Here is an 18,106-nt window from a genome sequence, read left to right on the forward strand (position 1 = left end):
TCATTCACAAACTGAAGGAGAGAGAGAGAGAGAGCGGGTGCAGCAAAGAGATACAGAGAGAGCGAGCTTTTTCCAGGCAACTCTCACTGCGCATAGACGGCAAAAAGAAAAACCACATACAACTGCCAACGGAAAAACTGGAAAACTGTTAATGTAAAATGCCTTTCAACTCTCACGCAATGTCGGCAAGTCTTTGCCATGTTATGCTTTCTTTCTAACCATATATCTATCTATCTCTTTTACCTGCTCCCACAACATTCCAGCAAACTGAGAGCAGCCACAACAACAACAACTGTAATGTTTATGACGCTCAAAACTTTGCTGGCTTAGCTACAAACTGTAGTACAACTCACAGATACATAGATACAGGCGTACTCATAGATACATATTGAAATATAGTGCTTGACTCTGGGCTTATGATTTTTGACTTGTAATTGAAATTTCATGCATTATTAGTTTTGCGCTTTGCACTAAAAAAACACAAGCTATTCGTCTAGAATTCCTACACCCTTCCCCGCTTCCACTATCACCCACTTCCCTCTAAGCTTCTCCACTTGTCGTAGAGCAGCCAACTGTTGATTTTGTATTTGAAATGCCTGTGGGAAAAGTGGTTGGCTTAGATACTCACACACTCAAACATTTCCTTTATCAGTTGTGGTTGAGTTTCGGGTTGTGTTGGTTTTTGGATTGAGTTGGGGTCTCTGTTTGTGTGTCATGGGCGATGTAGCTGCTTAATGAAGCGCTTTACTGGTCAATAGCCGCAGGCACCTGGCCAAAAAAGCTCTCCATTTAACGGCTAAGGCCAAGACCGCTGGGGCAAACCATTTTGGCCTTAAGATTCCAACCGTTAACGCTACAAGTAATGTAATAGCTTTCACAATTTAACAATGAAATTCAAGCACTTGAAAGTGTACTTAGTTTCTTTACCGAAATATAAAACCAATTTTTGTAATCAAGAAAACTTGACATAAATAAGACAACTTTAAGAACAATTGAAAAATGCAATAATAAGTGATTCTCAAATTAAAATGTTGTTACTATATTTAAGAAGTTTTGTAAAGGTTTCAAGGTAACTGAAAAACATGTTAATCTACAATTTTGAAAAATTTTCAAGAATTGAGAACATTTTTAAATTTAATACCAAATTATTCGATCCCTCTCAAAAATGTCAAATATATTTAGAAAATTATCCCTTATCATTTTATAAAAGAGATAATACTTTAAGTTCAATTCAATTATTTTGTTATGAAATTGCAGTTGAAAATAAAATATCGATTTTTTGGTGTTCAATAGGTTTGTTTATTGCATTTCAGTTTTGAGTTTCGTATAATTATGTAATTAAGATTATTCTTGTTCATTTATTAATTATTGAGAGAACAGTTTTTCTTTTCGTTTTCTTTTATAGTTTAAATAGTATACAATTTTCTTAGCTATACAATTAAAAATCAGTTATTAATATTTGAAAAAAAAATAACAATATTAAATAAAAAAATCAAACATAAACAAAAACAATGTTCCACACTTTCGAATATATTTTTAAAATGTATTTTTATAGTATGTATGTAATGTTTGTAATGTAATGTAATGTTGTTTGTATGAACTCGGATGTATGTTTTGTATGCTTGTATACTATTATTAATAATTTTTATTATAATGCATTTTCATTGTAAAAACTTAACAAATGTTTTGCAAACTTTATCATTTATCCGTTTGTTTATGTATATGAACTAATTTTGTTGTATTTATTGCAAAGCGATAGAATTTATTTTTATCCTCCTTGTTAATCTTAGAAATAATCGTAAATTGTAATTTATTTATAGTTACAATATATGCATTAGTTAATTATGCAATGTATGAGAGATATTTAAAATGTACAAGAGGCTTCACCTACTATGATATATGTATCGTTAATATGTATGTGTATACTCTGACCCCCTTCCCTAGTCAACCCCCTTCCCCCATTAAGAAGTTAACAACTGCGTATGCTTACTATAACAGAGAGAAAAAGAAAAATATAAACTTTGCCTGACTTTTAACTGGTTTTATGCTTTAGCTAAAAGGAAAATCTTTGCCAGAGATTTTACATGCAAATTTTACTTGCTGTCTGCTGCTTTATTCCTCAAACCCCCAACTTCCCCTCGTCCTGAAGTTGTCGATTTCAGGTTGAAAATAATTAAAGTAAATTTGAGTTCCCTTTGCTTTAGGTATATGCAATTTATAAGTTATCAACTTGCAGCATATGATTGAAGTAAAAGAGGAGGAAGGAAAAGGCATCAGACAGCCTGACTGTTGGCAAATTCATTTATTTATGTTAAGCTGCAGAAAGTTTACACAATGTTTTTCAGTTCATGGCATCAAGTAAGCTCCATGGCTCCTACCTATTAGCTGAAAATTTAACACGTGCCCTTAACAAGCGATTTGGCAGCGTTTGCTTGAATGAATTTTAAGCAGTTGCCAACTTTTTATTAAGTATACGTATCTCGACTGTCTGTAGGAGAACTCTTCTCTCCTGAGCGTGGGTTTTTGGCTAATTAGCTTAAAAGTAAAAAATCAACAAAAAAAAAGGGAATAGTTTGCACAGCACGCACCTAAGTCGAGTTACTTAAGTTGGTTTTTTGAAATGGGAGCATTGAATGCTGCTTCTAAAATGGAAAATGAAAAATGAATTGAAAATTATTTTAGAAAATAAATATATAATATAATGTTAAAGATGTAAAGTTAATGCAATAAAATTTTCCTCACAGGTAGAGAAATACTTCAGGATCACTGACTTAAAATTGTTGATATTATTCGATGTATTATATACATTTTTCTGACTATTTTTGTAAAATGGATCATTAAATTTTAAAACAACTATAAAACTTTTGTTGTATATCTTTAAAATGCAAAACCAGTGAGTGCCGATGCATTATTAAATTTAATAATACTAAATATAGCCCTAGGTAATATGTATGTCATGATATGGCCAAATAATGAGGCGTCTAAATGTATTAGATATTGCGTGTTGTATCCTCTTGCCACTACAAAAACAATTTAATTTGTTCTCTATATTATACCAATTTTTTTTAAATTATTAAGAAGGTAGATTTTTTGGGAATTTATGTGACAAGAGACAACTATTATTAATAAAACCAAAAATAAAACAAAAACATATAAATTCAGAGAAAAAAAGTATTTTTCTTGTAGTGGAAAGAGGGTATTTATAGCTTCATTTAGTTATGAGTACTCGTACTCCTATTCATACGTATGCGAAGATTATGATAGGCTTTTAAATATTGCTTTTATGGGGTTCTTTTTTTTTTTTTGAAGAAAGAATCGTTTTAAAGAAAAGCCTTCTTGGTGGCCTCCAGAGTGGTGCTGGTGGTGGTTGTGGTGCCGGTGCCGGTGCAATCCTTGCCCAGACTGGCGGTGGTTGACACCGCTATACTGGACACCGCTATACTGGGCACCGCTGACAGTGTTCCCGATGTTGCCGCTGCTGTTGCCGTTGCTGTTGCTATTGCTGTGGCAGCTGCCGCTAATGTTACCGGTATTGTGGGCGCCAATGGGGACGTGGTGTTGATGGTGTTGGTAATGTTGCTGGCTGCTAACTGTGTTGGGAAACGTGGCTGAAATGTGGGCTTACCCATGGCCAGTGCCGGATTCAGATCCAACATGGTGCGTGGACTCATCGCAACGATGCTGGCACCCAATGGACCTGTGAAGAGTTGAGCAACTGTTTGGTTTTAGCGCAGTTTGTAGAGGACACAGGGAATGTAGAACAGTAGATAGAGAGAGAGAGATAGAGAGAAGGAGAAAAAGAGAGAGAGAGACAGCGGAAAGAGAATGAAAAAGAGAAAGAGTGGAAAGAGAATAAAAGTATATTATTAATTTATATTCAATTAAATCAATAAACAAAACCAATTTCAATAAGCTTATTTGAAAATTCATAGAGTAGACGCAACGCTATAAGTGTTGGTTAATACTGGGTGCACTTGATACTACTCATTACAGGCTTGTGGGGGAAGACAACAAACAACAAAAACACACACACACACACACACACTAACACGCAGAGACAGTTTGACAGGCATTGTGGGCACATGGATAGTTTATAAGTATGTATACAGAGAAACTTAATGTAATTAACAACTAACTAGGTTTAATGACACTCCAGTGTTGGTAAAGTGGTTCGGAGCCACTGACGGGCAATCATGCAGCATGCAGCATTGAAAACAATAAGCTACTTTTTGATACTTTTGGAGAGGGTTGCTTTTCAAGTTTTGCAAAACTTTTCGAATCAACGCTGGATAGTTTTAGGTGTGAAGGTTACAGTTTTTGGTTACGGTTACGGTTACGGTTTTTGGTTACGATTCGGAATTTGAAGGTTACTACAAACTAGTTTTAGTTTTTATTTGAAAATTTTGTTGTTAGGGAGTTGGTTGCCAGCGCACCTACTCTACATAGAAATGCTTAGGTATCGTTTTAGGATTAGAGTAGAGTACAAGTATAGTTAGAGTTAGATAAATAGAGAAAAATGGTTAACCAACACACCCGCCCAGCTTAATCCGTTACATTTTATTGCATGGCCTGTGAGAGCATGAGAGATGAGCGTTTAACGATAACGATAGCGATTACGATTGCGTTTTAAGTTTTACATTTTTCATTTCCTTCTTTCATTTTTTTTTGTATTCATTTTGATTTATGTTTTGATTTTGAGCTGTTTTTTGTTTCTTGAGTTTCTGTTTTGTCTTTTTGGTGCTTGCATTTGAACTGTGTTTTCTGTTTCGGTACTTTTGTTTTGAATTACAAATTACAAAATATGAACTGGTTCTATTTTTTAGTCGAAACTGAAGGCCATATCTGAAATACAAAAGTTCAAGATAATACATAGGTTCGTCAAAATATGTTTGTTTTTTTTATGTTGTTGTTACGAACTATATAAATTTAAATACATAATCAAGTACATATAACTAATTTTATAAATATTTGGAACGCTTAGAATTTTAATAAAAACATATATAAAATTATATAATATACACACGCACAGACATCACACTCACACACAAAAGATACACATCAAAAGTCAGAGAAGAGAAAATAGAGATAGGGATATATAGTATGTATATTTGTAGAGTACATGTAGATATATGTATGTATATATAGATACTTTGGAACGAACGAACGAACGAGCCAAAACTGATGAACAACACGTAAGTTTACGATGCGCAATATCAATATTATATAGAAGAAAACACGTAGAAAATTACATATATGTATAGTATATAGTATTGTAGTTATACGATCATATATAGTATATATGCGATAGATAGTTGTAGCAGGTGTTGGTAGTAGTAGAGTAGCAGACGCCGCCGAGTTTGGCACGTATATTGTATCATATTATGGACTCCAAGTGGGTCAACGTACCACGATCTCAGTCCAGACAGTTCCATCAACAAAATTCTTTCAATTTATTTGTCAGAATACTGATAAAATGTAATTTTTTTATTAAATGATAATGCTTCCAGTTCCAGTTCCATTAAAAGGCTCAGTTTGCTCATTGCAATTTTTATTTAAATAGGGTTCTTCTTGGGAAAGGGGTTATTTCTGATCTCTCATTCATTGGTTCTGGTCAAAACTTTTTTTTTGTTTTTGTTTTTTGGTGTTCTTTTTTTCGGCTTAGAGCAGCCTGCTCTTTTTGCCATCTCGGGGTTTGCCAATCATTGTTGTATATTCATCTAAGTATTTACATAAGATTTGTGGATTTTGGTTGGGTTTTTATCAAAAATTATAAATTTATTTTGAAGACAAGTATATGTAAAAATAAGTTCGAAATACGCTTAAAATTATTATCACAATATGAATAAATATATAGGATACATTTAAAAAAAAAGAGTCCCCATAGAGTCATAGCTTAGGGGCAATGACTTTAATATACAATTATGTATTTGGATTCTCTTCCAAAAAATAACTAAAAGCGTTTGATTAAAAAAAAAAAACTATTGATGGATAAATAAGTGTTGACCGGAGATCAGTAAGCTCCAGGAGCTTTAATTCAGCAGCTTTGAAGGCTCTGAGAGTATCTCCAACCCACAAATGTATGGTGAGAAAGCTCTGAAATTGAGCTGCGTTAAACGAAAGCTAAGCTTGAACATGAATCGATAATGAGCTTTTAAATGATTTGTGAATAGATCAATGCATTCATTGTAGTTACATAGAATACATATATACATTTCTGGCGTAGGATTGCATCACTCAATGAGCACACCCAAAATTAATCATAATTTATAAATAATATCTTAATTCAATATAATTAGTAAACTGTTTGAGAGAGCTTTTGAGCTTTTGTGTGCGCAAGCTGTTGCAAAAATTTTGAAGCATTGGTTTCGAATAGATTACCCTAGTAGGCCGGGGAATAGGACTGACAGCACAACATCTGCTAGATGATTGAGTTTAAGAACAGAACCCAACGAAGAAATCTTCATCGAGTACTAAGTGCAGTTGTGCAAGCTTTGAGCTTTCGTGAATGCGTTAAAAACTGATGACATATCAGTTTACTTCAAACTTTTTGTTTACTACATTGAAGCGTACGTTAGGTGTACCAGGTGTTTCCCTGTGGAGGGGGAGTGTTGAAGCGCGGCTCAATTGTAACTTTTGTGCTGATGGATGTGAATCGACGACGCAACCAAACACTCACCTGACTTGGGACTGACCAGATCCTTAGTTTTATTGTTCATGCGGCGTGGTCCGGTGCCGCCAGATCCCATTGGACCCGAGTGTGGACCAGAGCCTGGAGTGCCGCAGCCACTGACACCTCCCGGAGCACCTACAAAATGAGATAACATCATTCAATTTGATTCAGGTGAGAGGTCACAACAGGTAACCACACAAAATATTTAATAACAATAGAAAAGATTTTTATCCCATAACTTTATATGGGAACAATATCATAAGAAGAAAAAAAAAATTGCAGAAACTGAAAAACATTTTTAAATTAATGTATTTTGACAGCGAAACAATCTTCTACAAATATTTAAGGTAATCGTAAGTTGAGTTAAAAATATTCTTATAATTATATAATTGTTTTATTAATAAGAGAAACAACTATAACAAAAAAAGAATTAAAAAAAATTAGTAAACAATTTTTAAGTTTTATCTATACATTTAATAAATAATAGAAAGAATGAAGGATGGGCCTCCGCTAACAGACAATTACCAGTATATAAAGTACGTAAATCTATTTTTAAAAATGGGAAGCTCGAAATTGATTTTAGGTTCTTAAATTTAGAACCATGGTTTCTTGTGCAAACCTTCTTAGAATACAAATTGACCCACTCATTCATATGTACATATGAATAGAAATATACATAAATATGGGATCTTCTCCCGACAGCGTGGACTACCGTCAACGGTGATTAGGATGACCAGTGACATTTTCCCTGATAAGCGTCTGTATGTGCCCCTATATAAGAAAAACCTTCAGTGGTTCGGGCTCAGTTGCAATCGACACTTCTATTCTGACAATGAAATACTTTGAATTGCTAATTTTGGTTCTCATTGGGCTCGGCTCTGCTTTGCCCCAATCGAACAGTAAGTCAGGGATCATTTACCTCATTTGCAAATAAAAAATATAGATTTATTTTGAATTTAGGTTCAGAAGAATATGATATCGCTATAGATCATCATCATATAATATATGAATAGACAAATCCGACTTCGCTTTTCGTGTGCATCCTTGAACGACTTGTACTCGATACGCTGAAGATTCAATACCATTGCAGACTACTAAAGATTTGTAAGAAATATGTTAATCTTTAAAAAGGTTGTTAATTAAAAAATCTTTAACAAAAGAAAGGGAAAAACTTGTTCTTGTTTGTTTTTATGATAGTTATATGAAATATTTTGCGATTTCAATATCAACACAAATCATAATAGTGTATACAAATAGTTATAGAGATATGAATGTTCGACTTACGTTCACCTGGCAGTCGCGCTTGTCGGGGCTGTTCGACGGGAAGCACTCGTCTACGCTTCTTTGGCAGTTTTGCCCGAGCCTGCGTATGTGAATAGTACATGGCAAAGTTGCTGACGATAACGGGCACTGGCAGTGCAATGGTTAGCACACCGGCAAGGGCACATAGTGCACCCACAAACATGCCAATGTAGGTCTTGGGCGCCATATCGCCATACCCAACAGTGGTCATGGTGACCAGAGCCCACCACAGGCCCAGCGGTATGCTATTGAAGTCATTGTGCGGATTGGGCTGTATACGCTCGGCGTAATAAACGAGACTGGCAAAGATCACAATGCCCAGCACCAGGAAGAATACCAACAGCGTCAATTCCTTAGCCGACGCCCGGAACGTCTGTATCAGGATCTTCAATCCGGACGAATGTCGCGTCAATTTGAACAGACGCATAATGCGGATGATCGAGAAGAACTCGAGGATGTCAGCGTTCTCCAGATGCGATGCGAATCGCTGAAGCACTAGATCGATATAAAAGCTAAGCGTTGCTATATAATCTATGATGTTAACAGATGACTTTAAGAATTCACACTTGTTCGGTGATGAGATAAAGCGGACCTGTAATGCAACATTTAAATTAGTTCATCAGATTGTTAGTTGTTTTAATAAGTATCGTTTGCTTCCTTTCTTTTAAATATCTATGCATTATTTTTACTTTACACATAAAATACATTTCACCATTCTTATGATGTTATTACCCAATTTTGTTAACATATTTATTATTATCCATATATCTCTCAGTGAAACTTTTTGACTCAAACTATTCTTATATAAATTTTATTAATAATTTGAATTTTATTATATTGAAATTTTATTTCTGATTGAAATTTACAATTTATTTAAAATTCTTATTGATGCTTTCCGTTTAACGTATTTATTCCTTCTTTACCCGCCTGTCCTTATTCAATTGTTTCTAACATTTGTATAATTCTACGAAATTTCTTTTATTGATTATTAATTATTATTTCAACTTGTCTTTCATAATAGCTTCGTTTTTATCCCCAAATTTTATATTTTACTATCAACTATCTAACTATCCTTTCAATTCTATCTAATTATCGCCAGTATAAGAAACAATTCATTTTTCTTTTCTCAGCTCCTTTAAACAAGTTTTAAAATTTATCTTCATGTATCTGCCAGTATCTTTAATCTCTTCCCAGTTGAGACTCACCAGTATCTCAAATGTAAACCAGGCATTGCAAACACATTCAATGTAGAAAAAGGCAATGTGCGCATTCGTCATTGACTTGTCCAGAAACCAAGCGGCGCTTCCATTGGCCGTTTTCACGGTCACATTGTGCACGATGGGCACTCGCATGTCCGGATGGGTTTTCAGGCAGAAGGACAATATCGAGATGCATATGAAGAATACCGAAACAACGCCAATTGTCTGTAAAAACGAATGGGGAGTTTTAAGATATTTGCAATAATTTAATTTAATTTGATTTACAATGGATATAGAACTTACTTTGGCGGCATTGGAACTGTAAGGCTCATCGAATAGCGACCAAATGCGTGGTTTCATTTCCTGCCACCATGATACAGTGCCTTTATAATAATCCTCCTCAAAGCCAAATTTACGCGCCAATTCCTCTTCGGACGGTTTTTCCGTATCCAGATCCAAACGATCGAGTACGGCGAGGGTTTCCTGTGTGTCACGATGCTAAGGTAGGAATAAATAGAAAATATAGGTATTCTATAGTAAATAGATTATGAGAAAAGAACACTCACCTGTGTATAGGTCATCCAGCAGCAGGGCTCCACCTGGTTGGAGTCAAGACCCCAAAATTCCAACTCCTCCTCGAACAGCGGACCGCACACATCTGTGGGATAATGCAGTTTGCCGGTTCTGCAGGAGATAAACACGAATTAAAAATAAACTATAAAGATGTCTGAAAATGTGTGTATATCACCTGTAATAGTTGAGCACTTGTGCGAATACACCTGGATGCCGATCGAAGAAGTATTCATTGAGTATGGGATCATAGTTGGCCAGTGCTTCGGTGAGTCGCGAGAGACGTGTCGCCGGAATCTTCTTCAATGTGGCCTTGTATGTCTCATGCCTAATCCCACCCACATTGAGGACGACTCGGTTTTCCGAGTCCATGTTGATCAGATTCATGGCTGCATGCGTATAGTGTTGCATTCTTTTAGGTATATAAGTCATGATCACAGTAGAGAAGATGAGTATTACAATGAATATCTAAACTGATCAGAGTAGATCAGTAACTAGTGTGTTGTTCTTGTTCTTATTGTTTTTTTTTTGTTGTTGCTGTTGTTGTGGTGCACAATGTTTGTTGTATCTTTGATTGTGACGTGTGAGTGTTTCAAATGGATTTGTGTCAGCCGCAAACCTGAATGTTTATCGTATTCCTTGCCCAAGATTAATTCTGTAGTTGTCGCGTGTCCCGCTCAAAGGGTCACACACACACACACACACACACACCCACGTACACAATCGCAATCCGTCTCCAGTTGTAGGGCAACTGGTCACGCCCACTGATGTCACCCACTCTCTCACTTTGACCACCACTTCCACTTCCTCTTCGTCTGCGAACTCGACTTCCACTCACTTGGACGTGCGTAGCGCGTATGCACTTGATATTTATCTAGATGTTAGCACGACGAAAGCATTTTGGGTGCTTTCGTGTGGCATTGAGGTACTCACTAGGTTGGGGTTTGGTTGAACCACATTGCGCTGAAAGTAAAATGGAAATTTAAGGATGAAAAATTGTGAGTGTATTCATGAGTGTATTCATAAATACAATAAATGTATTCATAAAAACAATGAGTATATTCAAGCATTTAATTTGTATAATTTGGAAATTGAAAAATAAGTTATGTGTATTTATGCTACTAATTTGTCCAATCATTCATCAGATATATTCGAAACATAATTAAGTGCATCCGTAACCTTCTGCTCGAACCATTAGAAAGTTGAATAATAGCACGCATACTCCGACAATATTATATCTTTAATCAATATTTCTTGTTTTTTGTATACAATTCAATAGCAGATTCATATTTTATATCAGTTCAAATGAATCTCACACTTTCACATATCCTCAATTTATTGGGGAAAACAAATGGTTTATTGAACGATTTGTTATGAATACAAATATCTCATGTCCAAAATTCCATATGATTCACTTCAATGTGAATTCAATAGAAATCTAAAACTTTGATAGATGCTTCCTATTTCCCGATGATTCGATAACGATTCCAGGTGATTTTCCTGTGGTATACATACAATAGAATAAAAGAAAACTACCTAAGAACCACAACGAATACAAATAGAAATGTGAGTACTCGTAAACACACACCCATACACTTTAGCAGCAATAATATTTGGTTCAATTGAAATGACCCATTAGCAGCTCGTGAAAAGCATCCCACGAATTTTTGTTTTGCTTTGCCTATCTAAATGACTAAATATAATCGCAGCTAAATACGAGTAGTAGGTAGTGGGTACATTGGGTATATACTATAAATAGGGGAATGAATATCATCGATAGCGTCATTAATTTGCCTTGGGGCCTCAACTGAAGCGGCCGCGAATAAAATCGCTGATTCGTGATTTGCACAAAAGCCAAATATTTGTTCTTAAACAATATTTAGTTTTAACGCTGCATTGTTTACACGCCACGCACACAAGCTCAGGCACGCATTCGCCTTCCATTCGCACAAATACACTCATACTCATACTCACATTCATACTAACACTCTGACACTCACTCACACCCACCACATGCGGCGAATGAATAACAAGCAACAGCCGTTTCATCGAAACAACTGTCTGTCCGTCTGTCTGTCTGTCTGTCTGTCTGTCTGTCTGTCCGTCTGTCTGCCTGTCTGTCCGCCTGTCTGTGCTCTCTTTTGTCTGTCGATTGCCGGCTGTCGAATCGTCTATCTTGACTGTCGATTTTCAATGTTTATTTGCAGCCGGACAGACCAACAGAATAATGAAAAACATGAGCTTTATAAACAAAACAAACAAACGAAACACACGCCGAGGGCAGCCCTCAAAATTTATGATATGCTGGAGAGAGTATCAAGTAAAGATGGCGGAGATGAAGAGTGTCAAGTGTCGAGTTGTGATTTAATATTTGCAATTAATGCAGCCACTCAATTTCACACTCAACTATTATCATTAAAGATTCATGCGCAGTGCTTGTCAAACTGTGCTCCACTGTCTCATCTTATTTGATTATTTATAAACTAACTCGGACTGTGCGTAGAAGACTAGCTAGCTTGTTAATGTGACTGTATATGTATGAGCTATGTTTCCATAATTTATGCACTTTTAATGAGCATAGAAAACTTCACATCACGCACACATACAGTTTACACACACATATTTTAAATGAGTTTTCTGTTTTTCTGGCGTTCTGTTTGCTTTTTATACCAAATTTCCTTCCTTAACACACGCCCACAACATCCTGCGGAACACACACACACTCGCACGCACAGGGGTGAGGCGGATGCAGGCAGTAGGTCAGGAGTGTTGTACGAGTAAAGTAGCCTGTAGTAAGTGCGGCATGTCTCTAAACATTGTTACTTGTTTTTTTTTTCGTCTTTCTCTGCTTCTTCTTTAATTTTTCTCACTTTTTTTTGCTCCGTTTTCTCTCTGTTTTTTGTTGTGGTATGAAGTCGTTGCTGCCTTCTGTTCCCTTGGAGTACACACACACATAGTAGGGGTGCATGTGTATGTGTGTGTGTGTGTGTGTGTGTGTGTGTGGGAACAGGCGCACGCATCGATTTTTCCGTTTGGTGTAACACAAAAACTTCCTGATTGTTTTGTTTCCCCTTGACTTTAAAATGAACGACTTTGTATGCCGTCTTAACATAGATCGAACATTACGCATTCTTCACTTGCTGTAGTTACTCTACGCACACACCCACACTCTCTTACGCACACACAAATACACACTCATCGTGGGGTCATTTCATTCTCACCTATTTGCTGGATTTTTGGATTTTGTGCGCGCTGCCAACAAACATAATCGCATTGATTTGTATTGTAACCAAAACCGAAGAGGATTGCAAACCGATGGAGTAATAAACAAATGACAATAACTTAAAAAGGGATAAACGAAATGAAAAGCCTAGAACTACACTACACTTTTGTGCCGTTAACGTGCCCCGTCTCGACGTTGCTTCACGTTTTCGCTCAGCTCTCAAGTCTATATTGCTTATCTGGTTTTTCTTTTTGGGCTCAGCGCGTTCCGAACGGTCCGATGCGATTCAACAAACTGAAGAAACTCACACACAAATCTGATGGAATTTTTCTTTACCATTTCCTCTCGTTTTCTCACATTGTTTGTTCTCTTCGTGTGCCTCAGTGCCGCATGCGCCTTGTGTCTTTGCCACATTTCTCTTTTCCGCTGTCATTCCGTTTTTGGCATTCGACCTTTGGCGCCCGAATGCAACACTGCGTATACGTGTTCTTTATTTTAAATTTTACTTCAAAAATATTTTTGTTATAGAAGCTTATAATAGATTTTAAAATTAAATTTGTTTTCTTTAATCATAGTTTTATTGCTTTTGAAAATTAAACCAGATTTGATTGACTGAATTGCACTTTGAGAGTCATTGCTGTGAATGGCGCTGCGTATACGTATAAGTGTTTAATTTGATTTTAAAATTTAACATTATTTTTAAAATAACAATAATGTTAAAAGTTAAAATTAAAAGTCTTCTTCGTTTGAAAAACATTATAATTTTGCAATCCTTAATAGGAATAACTCTGCGTATACTTGTTCTCTTTTTTCAATTGAATTTCATAATTCAAAATCATCATAGAATTTTTATTTCGTTTTTATTGTAATAATAAATTAGATTTGTTCTACTAAAGTTTTTAGCTTTAGAATCGTCGCTGCAAATGAAGGTGCGTATTCGTCTTTCTATTTCAAATGAGGACCCAAAACTTAAGTGTATTTTTAAAATATAACGTAAATATATTTCTGTTGAATATTGACCGATTACCATACTGTTTAGATTCGTTTAACTAGCCTTACAGTTTGCAATTGTGGTTGCAAAACGTGTCTTAAGTTTATCTCCAACTTCCACCTGCTCAACAACAAAAACATTTTTTACTCAGGTAGGCCATTTTGGTCATTATTTAAGCACATTTATTTTGCAATAAATTAGATAAAAATTTTGTTTTCATATATCATTATAGAGTAAATAAACTCCATTTATGAACTTCCTTTCTTATTTTAAAAATTTGCAACAATTCGATTGCGGAGGAGTTTTGACCAAGCGAGTAAAGTTTTACTAGCATAGTTTGACAAGCACTGTGGAAAAGTATCATTCGTAGAACAAATTAAAATTGATTTTTAAGCGTTTGTAATAATAACAGAAAACGGGAATTGAAGTACAGAGAGCCAAAAAGAAAACAAAGAGATTGGATGGATACAATAAAAATCTATTCGAATTATGGAAATGAAATTGGCTAGGTGAGAAAATGAAGTAATAGGAGAATAAGAACAGTCTAGACAGTGTGAATATCTTTAAGGCCTGTCTCGAATTTGTGATTTATGCAGAGATAAAACTAAAGCTCATCAAAGTTTAGGCCTGTTGCTCTTCATTGCCGGAGTCAGTGGTGTGCCAGACGTGTCCCGTTTCAAGAGCTTGCAACTTGAGCATCTCCTTTTGACTGTCCTTGGCCTGCAGCAGGAATACACTTTGCTGCAACGGGGGAATAAGAAAAAACCGGAATAAGCAGGAGAACATAATTTTGAATATACAGTATGTCAAGTAATTATCGTTAAAAAAGAAAAAAGTTCACATAGTTGTATTGTTTTTTCTTTAATACTTGACCTACTGTAATTGCAGCTACTCACTTTGACCTCTTTGCTGGTAAGGACATCCATTTTGTCATAGATGATGGCATGCAGACCCAAATCCTTAAGCAGCTTAATGGTGTCTTTGGAGTTGTTGTCATCGCCCCAGCAGAAAAGGACGAGGCCACGTTCCTTAGCCAGATTCACCTAGAACGTCCGTTTAGGTGAAAGTCCACAACGCTAGTTGTTCAGTTTACCTGGCTGGGATCACGCAGTAAATCCTCCGTATGGGCGACAATTCCCAGCAGTTGCATGGCCACCGCATGCCACACGGCCGTCTCCATTGCATTGCCTCGCGGATCCATGTACTTCTGATACTTGGAGCTGCTGCCGATGGTTAAGAACATGACCGGGTATCGATTCTGTTTATAGCGCAGCATGGTGCAGATATCGGGATCAAAGCAGCTGAAAACAACACGTCGACTGCCTGCTTTTCTAAGCACCACATCGAGAATACAATCAATATAGAGATTACGATCGACAACATGCTCAAACTCCTCCTCCATGCTGCCATCCTGCAGACGCTGTGACCACTTGATCTCAATATTGAAACCAATATGCACATCCAGGGCGTCTAGGACATCCGCCAGTTGGGGGAACGGTTGATGTTCCAACAGATCGTCATTGTGAAAGGAGCGCGTCTCTCTCGACAGCCCCTCGGCCGTGTGATACACTTTCAATTTCTTCAGCTGCTCCAGCGTCAATTCACGCACAGGCAGTGCCAGAAAATCATGCTCCTGCATGCTGCACTTGCTCTTTAGAGAGACGTAGATCATGAAATCATGATATACGACAGGCACAAGATCCTTGCTGAGCTGGACATCAAACTCAACCATGTCGGCGCCATGATCTGCGGCATACTTAAGCGAGGTAATTGTGTTCTCCCGTATAACAGCATCCTTGGCCTTAAAAAATATATATAAAAGATGAACGAGTAAGTAGAATTATTCAATTCGAATGCAAGCAAATTAGATACATATGATTATATAAAGTAAAGTAAATGCTTAATTAAAAAGTTCTATTTAATGCTACATATAAGTCAACCTATGACTTCACTGCCAATCTGAAGGAGAAGAACTGATCTACATGTCACCTGGTCACCTTGTCATCTTCCTCACCTCCTCAATCATCAAAAATCAATTGAATAATCTGTTCAAATATACCTCTCATTCATCATACACGTATTTAGCATCATATTGATTCAAACGAACTATCTATAATATTTTTTTTTAATATTTGGAAGAATTGATAAAAGTTTTATCGACATTAATAACTTTCTTAACAACATAAACTTTCTCTTCACTACATAGTTTATGTACTTTAATCTGCGTTATTCTAAAAAGTTGTGATTGCTAAAATTTTTACATTATAATTTGGTCGAGACAATTGCATGACAAACTTTATATAGTTCTTGTCGATGTCAGAACAATTACTTGACATACTGTACATTTGTTGCCTAGACAATGTAGAAAAATGCAGAAAAAGCACATAATCTTTGGCAGTAAAAAGAAGGTATTTTAGAGAAACGAACCTTAAAGCTGGTGCCGGATCCGCGATGTCCGACGTCGAGTCCCGTCCACTTGTTGTTCCAATACCGGGCATAGCTCACACGCATATCCATGTGGGCACTGTGGGAGGACGGTTTCACAATTAGGTAACCCAGTCGCATCATGCCCAGCGGTCGATGACCCTTGGCACAGGTAATTGCCAGCTCCAGATTGCCCTCGGAGCGCTTGAAAAGATTGGGCAACACATAGTGATACCCCAAATGCAATGGAGGACCATCCTCCCTGGCCACCTTGGAGCTATAACTGTATAGGTCCACCAGATACGCTGTATTGTCCAGATCCGCGACCGTCAGATGAAAGATAACCAAATCGGTGGAGCTGCAGGCCGTGCCAAACTGTTCCTGGGCACGCACCTCACACTCATTGGCGCTCAAGGTGACCACCTCGCTGAAGGCGAAGGCAGATCCCTCTCCGCCATTCTCCCGCGTGTCGTGCGTGTCATTCGACAGCGAATCCTCGAGCGGGGAAAGGGGTGTAATCTCAGCGGCGCCATTGCTGGGTATGGTTAGATTCATGGGCGTCACCTTGACGTGCACCAGGCGACGCTTCATGCGCTGCTTCCAGGTGAAGGGCGCATAGAAGAACTTCAACTGGACAAGAGTCTCTTTGGTCAGCCAACCACGATCCACTTTCTCCCTGCCATTGACATAGCCAAATGTGTCCTCGCACTGCCCGGCGGGTTCATCCAATTCGGCGATACGACGTGGCTGCAGTTGCACCTCCCAACGTCGCACCAAGAGCTGCTCCGATGCAGCATCCACACCACACACCATATAACGATACTCGGTGGCACATTGTCGTGGTATATACACCTGCGCCATCCACACATCACCAGAACCAGAGTCAGAACCATCTTGTATATTCTGTGTCTCCTGCCTGCTCATGACAGCCGCCCCACTGTGTTGCCAGTTTCCCAGGGCCTCGCAGCTGCCAACAATCGCCAGCTGCTCGTTGGCTGCCAAATCCTCGTTCATTAGCACACGAAATGTCCACAGACGATTGGCGGTAATGTCGCCATAGATTCGCTGACCAGCGGCCGTTGCGGGGCAGACAGAGGGAGCGGGTGCGGCCATGGCGTCCTCCTCACAAACGTGTGCAGTTAGCCAGCGTTCCATTTTCAATTATTTACTTAATACTTTGCAATAAACTTTTACTTTGTTGTTGTTGTTGTTGCAAGGACAGGGCAAAGTTCTCACTGCTCTTGTTGCTGTTGTTTCTGTTGTTATTTACGTTTGTCAATGTTGTGTGCACATTTTAAAATGTAATTTGAGAAGCGACACACACAAAGAAATTGCAAACTAAGGAAACAACAATGATGGCGAAGACGAAGGCTCAGCTGATTATCCGGTATCAAGCACAACTTGTCGCCGTTTCTTTTATTTATTCTAGTTGTTGTTGTTCTTCTTCTGGCTGCTGTTTGTTATCTGCTATCAACGAGCAGCTGTTATACTATTTGTATTATGAGCGCATGACGCTATATCCGCTGGTGTTTGCAATGCTCCACTTTTATTTTATTAATTATATTAAACACTAAATATATTAACTTTAAAACGAATTAGCGTTGTTAGCGCTTTAATTATTACTGTGAGTTTGCATTGCAAAAATTACATATATAGGCGCACATGGTGAAATAAAAGGAGGATTCGCTCACAAAAGCGCTGAATTGCTTACATTTATAATATAAAAA

At 37.3% G+C, this 18,106-nt stretch overlaps 2 protein-coding genes across 7 annotated transcripts; both read right to left on the reverse strand.

The window, feature by feature from the left end:
- Positions 1-1,777: 1,777 nt before the first annotated feature.
- On the reverse strand, positions 1,778-13,355 carry LOC117781655 (potassium voltage-gated channel protein Shaw). 6 transcript variants are annotated; one of them, XM_034618450.1, is made up of 9 exons: positions 12,963-13,355; positions 10,361-10,704; positions 9,920-10,130; positions 9,738-9,855; positions 9,475-9,669; positions 9,178-9,396; positions 7,955-8,564; positions 6,677-6,805; positions 1,778-3,715 (listed from the first exon to the last, which is right to left on the reverse strand). In XM_034618450.1, exons 3-9 carry the CDS (start codon positions 10,126-10,128, stop codon positions 3,321-3,323), a joined length of 1,875 nt encoding a protein of 624 aa, XP_034474341.1. In that variant the 5' UTR covers positions 10,129-10,130; positions 10,361-10,704; positions 12,963-13,355; the 3' UTR covers positions 1,778-3,320. The 6 variants fall into 6 exon arrangements, with proteins under 6 accessions (XP_034474341.1, XP_034474340.1, XP_034474337.1 ...); XM_034618449.1 differs by having other exon boundaries at positions 9,920-10,153; XM_034618446.1 differs by adding an exon at positions 11,123-11,241 and having other exon boundaries at positions 9,920-10,704.
- Positions 13,356-14,114: 759 nt separating this feature from the next.
- On the reverse strand, positions 14,115-18,065 carry LOC117781639 (glycerophosphocholine phosphodiesterase GPCPD1). The gene is made up of 4 exons (XM_034618424.1): positions 16,383-18,065; positions 15,049-15,756; positions 14,852-14,998; positions 14,115-14,696 (listed from the first exon to the last, which is right to left on the reverse strand). Exons 1-4 carry the CDS (start codon positions 17,532-17,534, stop codon positions 14,577-14,579), a joined length of 2,127 nt encoding a protein of 708 aa, XP_034474315.1. The 5' UTR covers positions 17,535-18,065; the 3' UTR covers positions 14,115-14,576.
- Between the last annotated feature and the right edge of the window lie 41 nt (positions 18,066-18,106).

Source organism: Drosophila innubila (assembly GCF_004354385.1).
Source record: "Drosophila innubila isolate TH190305 chromosome 2L unlocalized genomic scaffold, UK_Dinn_1.0 4_B_2L, whole genome shotgun sequence".
In the NCBI taxonomy this organism is placed as follows: Eukaryota; Metazoa; Arthropoda; class Insecta; order Diptera; family Drosophilidae; genus Drosophila; species Drosophila innubila.

What these genes read in the sequence shown, in the direction of transcription:
- LOC117781655 (XM_034618445.1), bottom strand. Translation starts at nt 10,173, where the DNA reads ATGACTTATATACCTAAAAGAATGCAACACTATACGCATGCAGCCATG. An exon ending in GCTGGATGACCTATACACAG is followed by an intron (nt 9,670 to 9,737) that starts GTGAGTGTTCTT and finishes TTCCTACCTTAG; the next exon opens with CATCGTGACACACAGGAAAC. An exon ending in AGCGCGACTGCCAGGTGAAC is followed by an intron (nt 6,806 to 7,954) that starts GTAAGTCGAACA and finishes CTCATTTTGTAG; the next exon opens with GTGCTCCGGGAGGTGTCAGT.
- LOC117781639 (XM_034618424.1), bottom strand. Translation starts at nt 17,534, where the DNA reads ATGGAACGCTGGCTAACTGCACACGTTTGTGAGGAGGACGCCATGGCC. An exon ending in GATCCGGCACCAGCTTTAAG is followed by an intron (nt 15,757 to 16,382) that starts GTTCGTTTCTCT and finishes ATATTTTTTAAG; the next exon opens with GCCAAGGATGCTGTTATACG. An exon ending in TTACCAGCAAAGAGGTCAAA is followed by an intron (nt 14,697 to 14,851) that starts GTGAGTAGCTGC and finishes CCCCCGTTGCAG; the next exon opens with CAAAGTGTATTCCTGCTGCA.